The following is a 16,302-nucleotide window of genomic DNA, read 5'->3' on the forward strand; positions in this document are numbered from 1 at the left end:
ATAAATAAACTTATTTATCCTGTAATTGTGATAATTAAATTTAATAAATTATTAAAGACATTAGACTACAGTGAGAATAATTCTACAGTATATTTTTATACATGTTAAAAATAAAGTTGTAGTACCTTTTATATATTATTAAGAAGTTCTTAAAATATAAAATATTCTTTAATGTAATATACTCTGGGAGCTGCATTTTATTGATGACAACTGCAGCCATAAGGGTACAGTGGTCTGAGTGAAGCTTAGAAAAGACACATTATCATAAGACATGTTGATGGTTAGCCAGCAGGGGATAAATGATTCTGAATTTGGCAGGATTAGTATCAATAATTTGCCTTCTGTCTAGTTAGCACACATAGTCCTCATTTTACTTCAATGTAGTGTCTGAAAATTCTTGTTCTTATGTAGCCTAAGTATGGTGTTAAATTATCCATTCATTTTACATTTATATCCATGTACCATGGACTGTTCTCTGATCTTTCTTTTCGGATGTCTTGGTAGTGAGAAGGCTAATGCTTGACAGAATACTCAGTATCAACCACTGTAAATGAATAAGTTGGCACATTCATCTGCCAGAACTCTGGCCAAAGTCAATTAATCTGATTCAGACAAACTTTAGATGGGAAAAAAAATCAATTTCAAGCTTGAAAATACTAGTCTCAGAAACTAGTCACACCCAACTCAAGACAAAGAACCAGCTTCCATCTCCCTTCCCCCGGCTAAATCTATCCCCACACTTCAGCAAGATGCTTTTACAAGACTCATGCTCTGGGTATAGGAAGAGGAAAAACATCCTATCAGTGTAGACTTAACTTTTTATCAGTAAAGAACTTATCACTAGACTATGGAAAAGAACTTAAAGCAACAATGACAAAGCAAAGATGTAAGACTATGAGGAAGTAGTGGGAAGATATGGGCTATTTTTAGGAACTCTATGAATTGGGATTTCCTTATAACATGCTGATTTAGACACAGATACATGATTAGAGTTTGGGACCATTTCTATCTGCAAACCTTTCCACATGAAGATAACACTATCTGGTTATTTATATGTGCTACCTGACACTTGATAAGGATTCACCAACCTTGATAAACAGGACCTCAGATCAAAAGGTTGAGGAAACCCATACAGCAGAAGCATCCCTAGATAGAGGCAACCAGGACACACTCTACACACCCTGGATTAAGATGGTCCAAGGAAGTGTGGATAACCAAAGAATGGATGTGAAAGAAGACCTCCTCAATCACATTGACCTTTAACCCCTCCTGGCATCTCCACAACTGGAAGGAATTCTAAAACTCAGTAATAAAAGGACTATACAAAAACAATTTTCAAATAATTTAATTTTTCTTGTAATATAAAACTATAAGTGCCTAAACTAGAAATAAAGGGAGATACTCTAAACCACGCAAGTGTGTAAAACATAAAAGACAGAGTGAGCCAATGTTTCAAATGAAAAATAACTTGGTATCCAAACATGGATAAATTACTTAACAAGAATTTGTTCTGATGCTGAAAGACGGTGTGATCTGATTTATAACTATTCACTGAATGCTTTGCTTCTACACAGGGTCATCATTAATGTTCTTCAAACAACACAAGTCAAAACAAAGAAAAAAATTGATGATTGAAGGTCAAAGAGATAAGAGTGTTACAACCCGATTGTGCCAAGTGATTTCTGTCTCCAGATGAATTCCCTAGCTCTCCAGAAAATGGCAAATGTCAGTCATCTTTAAATATCTACAGAAAGAAGCTGTAGACTATTAGAGAAAGGAAGCTGGCCTGTTTCTCAGATGGCGCCATTCAGTGTATGGGTGAGTTTCACACTGATGGTCGGTGTGGTTGGATCTGTGCTTACGGATACTTGAGTATCTGTGAAGAAGGGCTCAATAAGAGAGTTGGAAGTTGTGACACACACACTCGCAGGCACAGTTGTGATTAGATTAAAACACAGTGAGAGCATCAATTGTTCCTTTTTTAAAAAAAATAAAACAAAAAACCTGCTAATCAATGTATAACTTCAGGAACTAGATACCAATCTTCCTTTTAGACATTTTAGCTAAAGAAGTAATTGCAATTATAGAAGGCTGGCTTGACAAATTTACAGAATGAGACCCAAGAGAAATAGTTAATGTAGTAGATAGATCTAAATTAGGTCAACAAGATGAATCCTAGTCTAAGGCCAAATGAAGTAAGGCGAGAACTACACAGGCCCACATCTTATGAAAAAGCTAAGAAGTTGATGCAGAGAGCCCTGACTAAACTGAATCTAGGATTTAAAAGGTCACATGAGTGGGACTGGATCTCCACATAACAACAGAGCAATTAAGAGAGATTACCGCTTAAAGTGTTAGCACCCTCGTGTCTCAACTACAAGAAAAAACATGTCTGCTTGACTGCAATTCGGCTTCTGATTCCGTTTCATGAATAGGTTTAGCAAGGAGAAATTTTGGCAAAGCAGATCAGCCTGAAGGAAGAAATTAAACGACATCACAAATGATAAATTTGCAAATGTGTAGCTGTAGGAAAGACTCATATTAAATGTAGCAACTGCTTTCAGTGTTGGAAAGAATTTCATATGTACGAGAAATTACCTACGGATGGTTTTATGCCTGCCTCGCTACAGAGGTGCAGTGCGAGATATGAAGACGGGCTTATTTAACATTTTAAAAACATTCTTTTTTTTTTTTTTAAACAGCTAGCATTTTTTTCCCCCAACAATAAAATGAGCTGTTTCATTGGGGGAAATTCACGAGGTTTCTGAGGGAGAAGTGAACTAACCACATTTTTAGAATTCTGCAGGCAGCTTCAGCTAGATGAATGACTGACATAAGGTCCTAGGGTGCTTTGCCTACTGAGCACGGGGAAACGAAGGCTTAGGACGCAGCTCTAAATGCAGCGGAGCTTTGCTCTACAAGGACTGGGAGACTGAGCTGTCAAGGGAGAGATAATCGAGCACATGCAATAAAAAACCACAAAGGGAGAAACACCTGGAGTGAGAGACTGAAGCAGGGATGGGTAGAGGGGAAGAGAACACAGGGCTGGAGGTAGCGTTAAAGCAAAGTCACCGAGGATAAAATCAATCTTTGGAAACCTACTGCTCTGCAAGCTAATTAAAAATTGTAATTAAAAATATGGATCTGTTAAGCCAAGAAGAAATTCTTTAGAACAAAAATTTATCATAATCTTTGTCTTTGGGTCCCTGGAAATTTTGTAAGGACTTTGTTGTCAACATAACTCAAAACTTGGGCATACAAAGACTTCCGGGAATTCTACGGTAATAGTCACATAGCACTTGAGTCAGAGTAGCTAATGCCGCTTTCTTATGACACATGGGCTCTGCGACAATAAAGCTTATCAATGTTGGGCTTCAGAACCAGTCTAGCTTGACTGGAGTTGAGGCCTCCCTCGGGCAGCCCGGCTGACTGACAGACAAGCTGAATGTGCTTCTGACTTTGAGGAATAATATCTACAAAAGGCACTGGCTTCTTAAAGTTATTCTCACCATGTTTATTAAGTTCAGGAACTCCAGACTCAAGTCCTGGGTCAAAAAACTCTTCTTTAAGAATAGCTGCCACTTCCTCTCAGCAGAGTTGGACCGGCACTTGATTGCAGCATCGCCTTCATCTTTCCAAGGGATTTCAGTCAGATAAAATTCCTTTAAGCTCTGAAGCTGCTCCTCTACCTAAAACAGGAGGAGGCAGATGAGAGTTAAGAAATATTTTAGATAAAGAGGACACAGAGTCCATTTAGAGCCAGTATAAAATTAAACTGACTCTCCAGTTTTCAGCAATCTTTAAATAATTATTGACTATTTCCAGGGTTCTGAAAACCACGAGGATCGGCTTAGAGAGCTGACAGACACGAGTCCCACAGCATAACACAAGGAGTTGGTAAGGTTGTTGCCAATCAGAAATATTGATTGTACCCTAGATTAATTTTTATGTATATTCTACAATGAGAATAATTTATTTCAGAGATCAGGTGGCTGCTCTGTTTAAAACTGAGTTTTATAATTAAAAAAAAAAGGAACAAATAAAAACCAGAGAATGCAAATCAGAAAAAAAGCAATTCAGCAAAAGACAATAATAATTTTTACAGTATTATGATTTATTTTAATGAACTATTTTATTAATTCTTTGAAAATTTAATACAATGTGTTTTGATCATAGTCACCACCTACTTGTCTAATTTTCCCAGATCCACCCCCACCTCCTGATTCCCTCCCAACTTCTTATTCTCTTCTTTGTTTTATAACTATAACCTACTGAGTCCAATTTGTGCTGCCCATATATACTCACAGGTGTGGGACCATCCCCTGGCGCACAGTCAACCTACCAGAGGTTAGCCCCTTAAAGCAAACTCTCTCGGGGCTGTAGATATGGCTCAGTGGCTAAGAACAATGCCTGCTTTTCCAGAGAACTCAGGTTCAATTCCCATACTCATGTGATGGCTCACAACCATCTGTAACTCCAGTTCTAGGGGAACTGATTCCCTTTTCTGACCTCTACAAACACTAGGCATACATGAGGTACACAGGCATACATGCAAGTAAAACACTCATATACAGATATGATATAATAATAAATAAGAATAAAGCTGGCTCTCCCCCACCCCAGTAGCCACCAACCATCAATAGCTCTGTGGTTAGTGCCCTCCTCCACTTTCCATGCAAGGACATTCATTGTGCACCTAACTCCAGCTCTTGTGAATTCACCAGTAGAATGCTTCTGTTACGTCTAGAGGAACTGTTCTCCTGCAGTCTTCTCTGACCTCTGGCTCATAGTCTCTGCTTGCCCTCTGTGCCTGGGTGGGGACTGGATGAAGTATATGCCCATTTTGTGGCTGAGCTTTCTACTGTACGATTTATTTTTAATCATGGTGAACCATAATAAAAGGGTACAAATAATGACAAATTTTCTGGGTAAGCATTAATATTAAAAACCTTCACTAGCTAATCTTATTAAGACACACTACTTTGCCGCCCTAGAACTATATTTAAGCATTTGTTAACTAATATTAGCAGTACTCAATTATTTTAAATTACTCTCCTGAGCAGAGTTAATATACAATCAAATGTGTAACTATAGATTAACAAGTAATGGGGTGATAGAGAGTTAGCAGAAAGCATTTGGAACTAATTTGTATGCATTTGGAATAATATTTAATGACTAATAAGACAGGACTCTTGGAACTCGTAAGTTACAAAAGCCATGGAAACACAGTATAAGATTTCAGGCAATAGTCACCGTACTTTGAAGGTTTCAAGATCATTCTTAGTTGAAATGAACTAAAGCCAGCCTGCACTAACTCCCAGGGCCAGAGGCTCTATGCTGATTCCCATATGCTATTCTGTTGATGCCTGTTTCCTAAGCTCACACCATCTTTTCCTTAATTTTCTTCTTCTATTTATCTTTAGTGAATCACATAATAGGATGCCCTTTCTATGGAAGACTCTAAGATCCCTTACTAAGAATTGTTTACTTCCTTAGATACCAAAGTTAGTTCTGTGAGGAAAAGGCCAATAAGACATGTCTGTGTGTACACAAGCAAACAATGTCATAGAGACAAAGAAGGGATAACAACAACTTTACACAGAGTAAGTACAGAAAAACTTTCCAGCAGGTGACATTTGGTCTGTCCTTTGCTAGGGTGAGAGTGAACAGAGGTCTTGGATGGAAGGAGCTGGTGCAAAAGCAAAGTGTGGAGTCACTGGCATCAGGGAAACCTCACGCTGTAGGTGTGAATGAAATTCAGATTCTTCAGCAGCCGGGCAAGGAGGGATCCAGAAAGATCATTGTAGTAGGATAAGGCTGGGTGGGGTGTTTCACCTTGATTTCTACTCTAGCCAACAAAATCAGGACACAGTCTCATTAGTTGGATGTAGCCAATAGTGAGCAAGTGGTGAGGACTTGGACTGGTAAACACCTGAGCAAATTGGGAGAAAGGTATGGAGAAATCTCTGCGGTTGTCTCAGTAGATTCAAGGACTGTGGCCTTTGAAACAGGAAAGGCAAGGGGGACAGAAGCTGCCCGATAATGCGACAATGCATGTCAAACTTCTCCAAGCCTCAGGCTCCATCAACTGTAAATGGATAATATTAGGTAACTAAGACACAGGATCATAGGAACACGATGAAATCAGGAAAAATGGCCTAGGACACAAAATAAGTACTCATTGAGAAACAGATTTGAGAAGACTCAATAATGACTATTAAGGCTCTTAATAGAAAGTTGGGTGACCAGAAAAATGACTCAATTAAGATTACTAGCTACTTCTCCAGAGGACTCAAGTTCAATTCCCAGCACCTACATGGCAGCTCACAACTGTCCATAATTCAGCTCTAAGTGATGTGACATCCTCACACAGGCATACATGCAGGCAAAACACAAATGCACATAAAAATAAAAATTAATAAATCATTTTTTAAAGTTGGGACAGTACTCAAACTGGCATGTTTTAATGGTTGTATAATTCAATAAATACAGTAAGCATCACCACACTGAAACACAGTAAGTTTTATGTTAATAAAGCATACCTCGATAGTTTTCATAAACACCAAAGGAGAATAGGCAGCTGGGTTACCTCGAGCAGGATGAGGGATGAAAACACACCAGTTGACTTTTTATAAGATGATAGGTATCTTATAAAAGATGTTTTATGCCAAGAAGAGGTGACACATGGCAGGGCCGGCAGGGGAGGGAACTGGATTGCAGTGGGAGGAAGTCTATGGAGGATGAGCAGGTAGAGGAACATCATCTTTCTAATCCAAGGGTTTATAATGAAGGGCAGGAAAATGATAAAGTAGCAGAGAGCAACATTTCAAAGAAAACAGACCACACAGGGAGAGACCATCACTGATCATGGCTCAGTAGGACTCTATCACTTTAGGGGACCTTTGGGGAGACAAGTGAATATACATTAGTAAGCTGGGAAGTAGAAGGATGTCCAGACAGAGAGCCTCAATGGTCTTGTTGTCTCCTACAGTATCTGAAGTCCACAGATGTCAGCTGAGATTTGAGAATAGAAACTGGAATAAGATGCTTATGACCACCAATCAATAGAAGCCAACAGGGCCCAGCAGAAGTGCAGACCCATACGTTAGTAACCACGCTAATCATCCCTGATGTCAGCTTCTGTGTCTGGAAGCTTTGACAAAGAAGCTGAGTAGATAGTGCTGGACTGACCAAGTTTTGGAAGCTGACAGGGTTCATCTGGGGTAGAGGGCAGGGAGTTGGTTCAGAGGGTATAATGGGAATGGGTGACCAAGAGTTGAGTTAGAAAAAGGGAAGGCCAAGGGTACAGGGGGTGGCGGATGGGAATGGAGTCAAGATTGGGTTGGAAAGTTCTATCAGGTAGGCAAGGAGATCAAATGAAAGTGAGAAAACTGAAGGACATGTGTTTTAGGGAGTGTTATTTATAAAGCTCCATTTCTCCAGGTGATCTTGGATCCAAATGCCAGTGTGGGACATGGAAGGAGATGCTTAACAAGACACTAGGTAGGTACCATTTAGGGCATAATGATATGAAGACCAAGCATTGCTTTGCATCTACTCTAACATCTTCACACTAGGTTAGGATGGTGTTCCGTTAGGTGCGCTGTTGCTGGTAAGAAGAGAGGATGGGGGTATTAGGAAGGCAGAGGTGGGAAACCGGAAGCCAAGCATGTTCTCTAACTTTAGCTAGCTGCACTCAAGAGAGGACCTTGCTCCCACCAACATGATGCCTGCAACCCTTCACAGATGAGTTATCTGCATTCATACAGGGTTTTCTGGAGCCAGTTCAGACTTTCTTATGACTGATACCCCTTAAGAAGCTTTCCTCTCAGGGGTGCAGTCTCCATGCACTCAAGGGAATAGTAGAGATTACACTAAGCATCTCAAAATGAAGCTTCAGGAGAAGCCTGGAGCAACATTCAAGGCATCTGGACATCAAACAGGATAGATTCAAGAATGAGTCAATCCCCTGTCTTCCTGTTCTATTCATTTTAAATGTACCATACTTTGGTGCTAGAGAGACAGCTTAGCAGTCAAAAGCACATACTTCTCTTACAGAGGATCTGAGTCTGGTGTCCATTACCCACACCACACCAGGAAACTCACAATCTCCTGTAACCCCAGAACCTCCGAGTACTGAAAGCCTCCTCCTGCTTCTGTGAGTACCTCACTCACATCCACCACATACTCACACACATAGTTCATAACAATAATAATAATAGAAATAGTAATAATAATAATAATATTTTAAACAAAAGATCCCCATTACTCTTTTACTCTTAGTATTCAAAGGGATCTGTGGTCTAAATGATGAATATTTTCATAATTTTTCTTTATTTAAGGTAGGTATAAGGATGTATAACATGTTATAATAAATTATTTACATATATCTATTTATATTTTTCTAGGTAAAATTACTTACTCTGAGGTTTTGAATTGTAAAGGGTATGTAAGTGTACAGGCACTGGCAGAGACAAGAACTCTCCACTTGGGTGGAATTTCTATACCATAGAAAGCAGAAGGACGGACAGAGGCCATCGTGCTGAAGCAGGTCAACACTACACCATACCTCCTCGGATGACTTTCGAAATGCCATGTAAGTCTGCAGGACCTGTGACCTGTAGCTGATGCTCCGACCAAGCGTGTTTAATTCTTCTTCTAGCCATTTCACTTTAAGAGGAAGCAATGCCACTTCATTGAGTTCAAGTTCATTTTTCTCTGTCATGATTTTTGCAGCTGCTTCTAATGCATGTGCTGCCTCCTATGAAAGCAAAGCACAAGGCGGGTCAGGAGCTGACAGGGGAATCGTGAGCATTCACATTCCATTACCCTTCGGCTCATCCATCTATTACAGATATTAATTGAACTTGTACTGAGAATTTCCTCAATCAAAGAAAGGTATAACTTTCAGAATTCCAAAAAGGAAGGGGAAAAGGCACTTGAAAGTGAAAACCATCTCCAGCCCTTCCTTGGCTCTGTCCGAAGCTGAAGATCTTTTGTCCTGGCGCTGAAAGTACGGGCATAATGTTCTGGAGACGTAGAGAATCCACACCCAGTAAGCAGTTTACAGCTCCTGAGATGTGCTGTGCTGGGATTCTGGGCTCCTCCATCCATGGTAGAACGCGTGAACACTTCTAGCAAGCCAGCTTTTGGAGCTCCCCTGCCCCTTGACTTCTCAGACTTTACTTAGCTACCCTAGTATTCTGCCATTGGTTTTGCTGTGCAGGCCTTAGCTCCAAACATCAGGCTCTCAGCTCCCGAGCACCCTCTGAAACTTGGCTACCTCTTTGCCGCTGCTGTTGCCTCTGTCGCCAGTGTTGGAAGCCCCAGGGGTCTTAGCTGACCATTATACAATTCAGTTCAGCCTGCTCTACCCACGATACAGACCACAAGTAAACTAAGATTATCATTCAGGAGAGGAACTTCTTGAGTCCTACTGTTTATTGCAATGCAGAGGGATATCCCGAAGGAGAGGAACTCCTCAGACTCCCAATAGCAATGAAGAACCTGCTTGTACAGGCCGAGAAGGGACACGGCATGCTGGTGCTTACATTTTGATTCTCTCTCAGGGACAGCCTGGATATGTGGGATTTCCTGTTCTACCAATCACAAGCTTTATATAAGTGCTACTCACAAGCCTCCTTTAGGTATAGCCTCACAAGCTTTGGGTTGAGGCTGAGTCCTCCTCTTCCTCCCAGACCTGGGTGAGAACAGCTATTACCAGACTCACAGTCACTGGGAAGTGGGGTGAGTAAGGAGTCCTTGGGGGAGCTCTGGGCAGGGCTATTAGGAGGGCAAGGCTCACGTGAGGTTTATTGGTGATGGTACAGGCTGAAGCAGTTGTGTCTAGAGCAGTAGTTCATAACCTTCCTAATGCCATGACCTTTTAATACAGTTTCTAAAGTTGTGGTGACCCCTGACCATAAAATTATTCTTGTTGCTACTTCATAACTGTAATTTTGCTACTGTTACAAATTGTAATGTGATGTGATATGGCAGGATATTTGCTAATGGGGTTGCGACCCACAGGTTGAGACCCCTGGTCTAGAGCAAGGTCTCCAGAGGCAGAAGCCTGTGGCCTCAGCCACAGTCTTGGTTGTTGTTCTCCTTGTACCCAAGTCTAATTTCTTTAAGGTGTCCATGAAGAGCTCAAAGCCAAGATCCCACTATGACACTTTAGCCAGTAGCCAGTCAGAAGGATTTAAGCTAACAGCACCATTCAAGGTAATGGGACACAAAGAAGAGTCTGACAGCTGTCAATCAAAAGTGCAAACTGGCCAGGTCCCCAGTAGCTTAGCTTATTTGTAGGGAAAGTAAACATTAAAAGGTGCTTACAATAAAGACCTGTCATAGCATTAGCATTCTTAATAGTACTTAGCAGTGCTTAACTCCTAGTTAATTGTCCTTAGGGAGAGCTGGTCTTTCTGATCCCTTTTAATACATTACCTGCATGTCTATTCCAATGGTGTGTAAACAAAATTATTATTGCCGGCTATATAAAAGTGCAGCATATATAATTACATGCTTCCTAATTAGCTATGTTACTCGTTCATATATTTGCCATATATTGCCTTTATTGTTGGAGTGTTCTTCTACACATACTGTAAGAGAGCAGACTGGCTCGTGCTGGCAGCAGCTTCATACGTGGTGTTTACATTTTTCTATGGCGTCAAGGAACGATGTCTAGTGACTGCCTATGTCTGTGCAAGTGCACACTGTGGTGTTCACACAACAACAGCCAAATCATGTAGCAGCACTTCTCTCAGAAGACATCCTCATCACTAAGTGATTCATGACTAAGAAATCCCTGTAAAACTTCCTGAGAACAAGGGATGGATCGAGCAGAATTAAAATGTCTGCACTCTCATTTGCAGCACGAGGGACACCTTTCCTGGTTGTGTTTAATATGCTTTTCATGAACCCCGCTGACTTCACTGCTCTGTGACAACACACTGCAGAATAAAAGAGGGGCATGGGATTTCTCCCCCTGAGTTCTCTCTCATGCTTCTAAAATTTAAAAGGAGAATGCCTTCAGTCAAGACTTAAGCATTTAAAATGAAGATTTTTCTAAATCTTATTCCAAGGAGAAGGAAAGAAAAACTGCAGTGTGTCTGTCTGCAGTGAGGGGGCTATTTTGAGTGAGGGTCTTCTGTGGAAACCAGGAGAAACAAGGCTTTTCTTGCTGATGCAGGTGAGTGGGGGGTGGGTGAGGGAGGCTCTCACTTTAAATTCTATGGGGAAGGAAGTCAGACAGTGCAGATTGGGAACCTCTAGTGCCAAAGTTCTCAACTTGCGGGGAGCAACCCCTTTGGGGGTCACCTCACAGATACCTTGCATATCATTTACATTTGGATTCATAACAGCAAAACTACAGTTTTATAGTTGGGGGTCACCACAACATGAGGAACTGTGTTAAAGGGTCACAGCATTAGTAAAGGTGAGAAGCACGGCCTCAGCAGGAGTCACTAAATCCAAAGCAGGGCCACAGTTACAGGAGGGCACTCAGTGTCTGAATATGGAGGGCGAAGCAAGTTTAGATTTGCCTCATGAAAGATTATAGTGACACATGTTTCTGGAAATTCAGTGTGACTTCATTGTGAAATTCTTGTAAAAAGTCGCAAACAATCTTAGACGAGTGCTTTCCTGCCTAGTCTGGTCCCTCGAAAGTGTGGCTAACACCTGATTCTGTTCTCAGGCAGAGAACACAGGTAGCTAAATATCTAAAACTACAGTTGCAATAAATATGCTAATAAATGAACACAAAAATACACATAACTTAGACACATATAACAGTATATGTGATTTTCATGTCATTATCTGTATTAACTTATAATTGCAGCTCTTAAGGGAGCTGGGATTAAGCTCTGTATCTTTGGAAATTGTTTTTAAAGAATTATTTACAACATTATGGTCTTAGAAATAACTTTCATTTACCTTGGCTCGCATATCCAATTCCAGATATTTATTCAAAATCCTCTCTGATTCCGAAAGGCTGGAACCAACATCCAATGTGATAGCAAGAAGCGGCCTGATTTCCTGGATTGACATTTCCACCTTGGGGAATAAAGGATATATTGTAATCTTAATAATATATACTTATGTAAAGGAGTGTACATATAAGGAAATATTGTTCCATACATCACCATTGCATTTAAAATGTATATCATTTTTGTATAAAATAGACTTACATATTGAAGAATTTTATATTTTGATAATGCTGATCTTCATATGCCATACTGGTAAATTCTGAATACATTCTTTCACTAACAGCAATGACTGCAAGCTATCATTCCTGCCTGCCCTTGAAGAGCTTTTCTATATTGCCTACAGAGGATGATAATACATTTGCTAAAATATTAGCAGAGGTGAATTCATCTGTATGTTGAATGAGACCAATTCACTGGTACACCTAAGCAAGCATTCCAAATCGAGGTGTTAGACTATTCTATGGGCAGTTGTACGAAAGGATGAGGGGCTCTGGGAAACGCCCTGTCCGGACGCTACTGGAAGCAGGGACCTACTTGAATCATTTCGCTGATGAATCAAGGGAACTGTGATTTGATCTTTGGTTCCCAAGAACCAGTGACCAAGGTGACCCTGGAAGGGCTTCATTCCACTCTAGTTATTTCCTTCATCCCTTGCTTTCTATAGAAAGCACACCCTCCACAGCTAAGTTGGCAATAAGGTAAGAAGCAACCATTGCTTAAATTCCTGTTTTGTTCTTCACAATCACAAATTAGCTTGACTCTGGTAGGGAAAACAACACGACAGCTGCTCCTTTTCCCAAATCTCTCTGGACCCAGACAATGAGACAGAGCTCACAGTTGCAAGCTACTGGGTCAATAACAGAGGGGAGGCAACCTAACAGGGATGTTACTTAATGCCAGGTCCTACGAAGTCTGTTAACTCTGCTCCTATATGTTGGAGTATATAAGTAGGCTGCACCGAATAAAAAGATGGCGGAACATTTGAGACCCTATGTCTACAGGATGGTTCACTATCACTGTGTCTTCTTCAGTGGACTGGAAGTAAAATGTTTCCATAGACAACAGCCAGCCTTTCCCTGTATAATGATTATCTTAATGATGAATTACCTCTAAAACACTAGGTTCAAGAGGTCATAGTTAAAACATTAGTAATTAATTAATAATTAAAATAAATAGTGTAAAAGATAACACATCGGTATTAGTAATAGATCAAAAATCAATTTCTGAGGCTGATGCACTCTTGTCCTATGATGGCAGGACAGGGAGGCTCTGTGCTCGAGACCCTTCTAGACCTTTCCCTGAATGTGTCTTTATTTGACTGCTTCTAATTCTTTTTATTTTGAACAAAGTTCAAATCATAAAAAAATAAAAACAAAAACAAAAACAAATGTTTCCATAGAAAGCTGCTGATCTCTCTGCAGAGAGGATTTTCCCCTGAATGCTTTTATGTGGATGACTGTGTCTCTTGCGCTGGTTTTGTTCAATCAATATGATGATGACAACAGAATTTTCCCAGAAAAAACAAACCCCAAAATTGTTGATAACTATTTGACTATCTGAAGTCCTTCTGTTCAATTGTGCCATTATGATGACAGCTAGCGTGTGACTTTGTTCAGAGGCATACAAACCAGCGCCCCCCCCTTCAGTGAATGTCTGATGTGGCTAACAGAAATATGGAGAATATATAACCTTGTATATATACATTCTGGAAAGGCAGACAACATTAGACATTTATCACTGGCAACCTGGAGCAGAGGTGGTTGGCTGGACAGCAGTGAATTACAACTGCTCATCCCATTGTAAGACCTACTATGTAATATAGAGGAAGTCTAAGGAGACACACCCCACCCTTCCACGGTGCTCAGTTGGCACACCTTCCATGAACACCAAATAAAAGGTGTGTATATTCTTTTATGAAACTACCTTCCAGGCTGATGAGATGGCTCAGTGGTCAAGAGCACCGACTGCTCTTGCAGAAGTTCTGAGTTCAAATCCCAGTCACCACATGGTGGCTCACAATCATCTGTAATGAGATCCAATGCCCTCTTCTGGTGTATCGGAAGATACCTACAGTGTACTTACATGTAATAATAAATAACTAAATCTTTAAAAAAGAAAAAAGAAAAGAAAAGAAACTACCTTCCTTAGGTAGTCGTCCACTGACATTGCTAATTGCTGTTTCTTAAAGGCAAATTCCTCGTGGGCAGTACACTGGTCGGTGAGACAATCCACTCGCTTCTGAATGCATCCCATCATCTCCTGGATTCCTGTCACCCGAGAGCTGAAGGGAACAAGCCAGTGGTTAGTTCACTTGACCTTGACTTAGAAGACCTCACAAGAGGCAAGATCTGAAAACAGATCTCTCCTTTCAAGGGCAGTCTGAGTTGGTACAAGCTACAAGCTACTGCTTTCGGATAATGGAAGCTATCATACAACAGCAGGCAGCAAAGCCAGAGTATGTTCCTTTGTATTAAGTCTGTCAGTCCTGAGGGAAGGATAAATTATGGCTTCTGCAGCAGGTCTAATCTTTTCTAAAGGTCTACCTTTTAATATTTCTCTAAGATACTTCGAGAATCTTATGGTAGAAGGCACAGTATGTTTACCAAGTTTTCCTGGGGGTATCATTTAAAAGCTTTATTCATTTCGGGATGCTCTTTGAATAGGAATGTGAAGCAGCCAATTAACAAAGCATTTGCTAACCCAATAGGGTAAAATATTTATATATTTTGTTCTCAGTGGTTATGAATGCTCAAGGCTATATTCAGTAGTAAATACCTAGTTATCACTAGCAATTAGGTATCAAATATGCTTGTCCATATTTCATCTTCACATTATCATTCTTAGAACCTGTGTTGACCTCATGAGATGAAGGTGACATGGGGGCTCATAAAAAGACGGAACTTTGAAACCAGCTTCGAGTTGGACTCCAACTGCTCCCATCCACAGAAAGGGTCACAGGCTTCCTAACCATCCCAAAACTTCACAATGCAAGAAGTATAAGGATAGCGTGGGCAGACCGAACACAGCACCTTGTCTACTATCTATAGAAATCCAAGTCTTTAATTTTCCCCCATCCATTTTCCTTCGAAAACTACTAGCAAAAGTTAGTATGATAACTCTTTAATTATCCCGAGAGTTATTTTAGTTTCTTTTTCTTTCTTTCTTTTTTTTTTTTAATAAAGATCTTGGAGCTAGGTACAGATTTCAGTAATTCGACCTCTAAAAATTAATTTATGAGTCAGTAAAATAAATTAGTAATGAAATGAGGACAAAATCAAAAAAGACCTAGGGATACAGAATTGTCACTAGAATGGTTGTAAAGATGTTTCCAAAGAGAGTCACACTTGGATGTGCCTGGGGTATATCAAGGGTCCCAGGAAAGAATAATTGTGAAACATGGCATGATGGGAAATATTGTTCCTGGTATACAATGTTCCAGGCACATTTAGAACAATTAGTTTTATAGTTCAGTACTTATAATCAGTGAAGAAAATAATAAAACACCAGGAGACTTTTAGAACCAATTCTTACTGACAGAAACCCACACATTCTGTCAAAGCTAAATCCTAAAAATCTGAGTTATTTTGACTAGGATTTAGACGAAGGTGCAATGTACTAAAATGGTCTTTAAAGTCCAGTTGTCCTAATAGCAATAGGACAATTCTATAGAACTGTTCCAACTGTTCTATAGAATACTGAAATCTCGAATGAGCAAGATAACATGATTATCTTCCCATGATAGCACTCTGGGAAAGGCGCAGGAAAGGGTGATGCCAGGCACTGGTAGACACAGAAAGAGAAGGGATGGTGACAAATGACAGGAAACACCATGGCAGTTTGAAAGTTATTGGTAAAACTTGTATATAGAATGTGTAAAACAGCTGTGCCAGCCAAGATGAAGGATGCTCACTTCTACTTCTGAGTTCCCTGCGGCTCCTCACCCCCAGCCCCAGCATGCAACCTGCATCCATTACAGTTAGACATTTGTTTACTGATCACACTTGGAATAGACACCTCCAAGAAGGAAACTGGAAAACAACTAGGAATTGTGAATGGGCTATTCCCTGGGACAGCAGTTGTCAGTCAATAAGTCCAGCAAAAGAAAGATACTATTCACAGCACTCTTTGGCTCCCAGACAGCTTTGTGTGTGTGTGTGTGTTCACATGTGCCTGTGTGTACATGCATATGTGCGTTGTGTGTGCACATCTGTGTGCATGTGAGTGCATGTTTGTGTGTATGCACACGTTTGTGTGTGTTTGTGTGCACATGTATATGTGCATGTTTGTATGTGTATGTGTTTGTCTGCATGTGTGT

General features: G+C 40.3%; 1 protein-coding gene across 1 annotated transcript in view; it reads right to left on the reverse strand.

Annotated features, from left to right (window-relative positions):
* The window catches only part of Ccdc141 (coiled-coil domain containing 141), a 178,464-nt gene that overhangs the window by 36,374 nt on the left and 125,788 nt on the right, over positions 1-16,302 (reverse strand). Inside the window, exons 11-14 of the mRNA XM_052182771.1 lie at positions 14,127-14,268; positions 11,935-12,054; positions 8,570-8,761; positions 3,510-3,689 (exon numbers count right to left, since the gene is read on the reverse strand). Coding sequence (XP_052038731.1) covers positions 3,510-3,689; positions 8,570-8,761; positions 11,935-12,054; positions 14,127-14,268 — 634 coding nt within the window. The remainder of the gene's footprint in view (positions 1-3,509; positions 3,690-8,569; positions 8,762-11,934; positions 12,055-14,126; positions 14,269-16,302) is intronic.

The sequence above is a fragment of the Apodemus sylvaticus genome, chromosome 5 (assembly GCF_947179515.1).
Source record: "Apodemus sylvaticus chromosome 5, mApoSyl1.1, whole genome shotgun sequence".
NCBI classification, from domain to species: Eukaryota; Metazoa; Chordata; class Mammalia; order Rodentia; family Muridae; genus Apodemus; species Apodemus sylvaticus.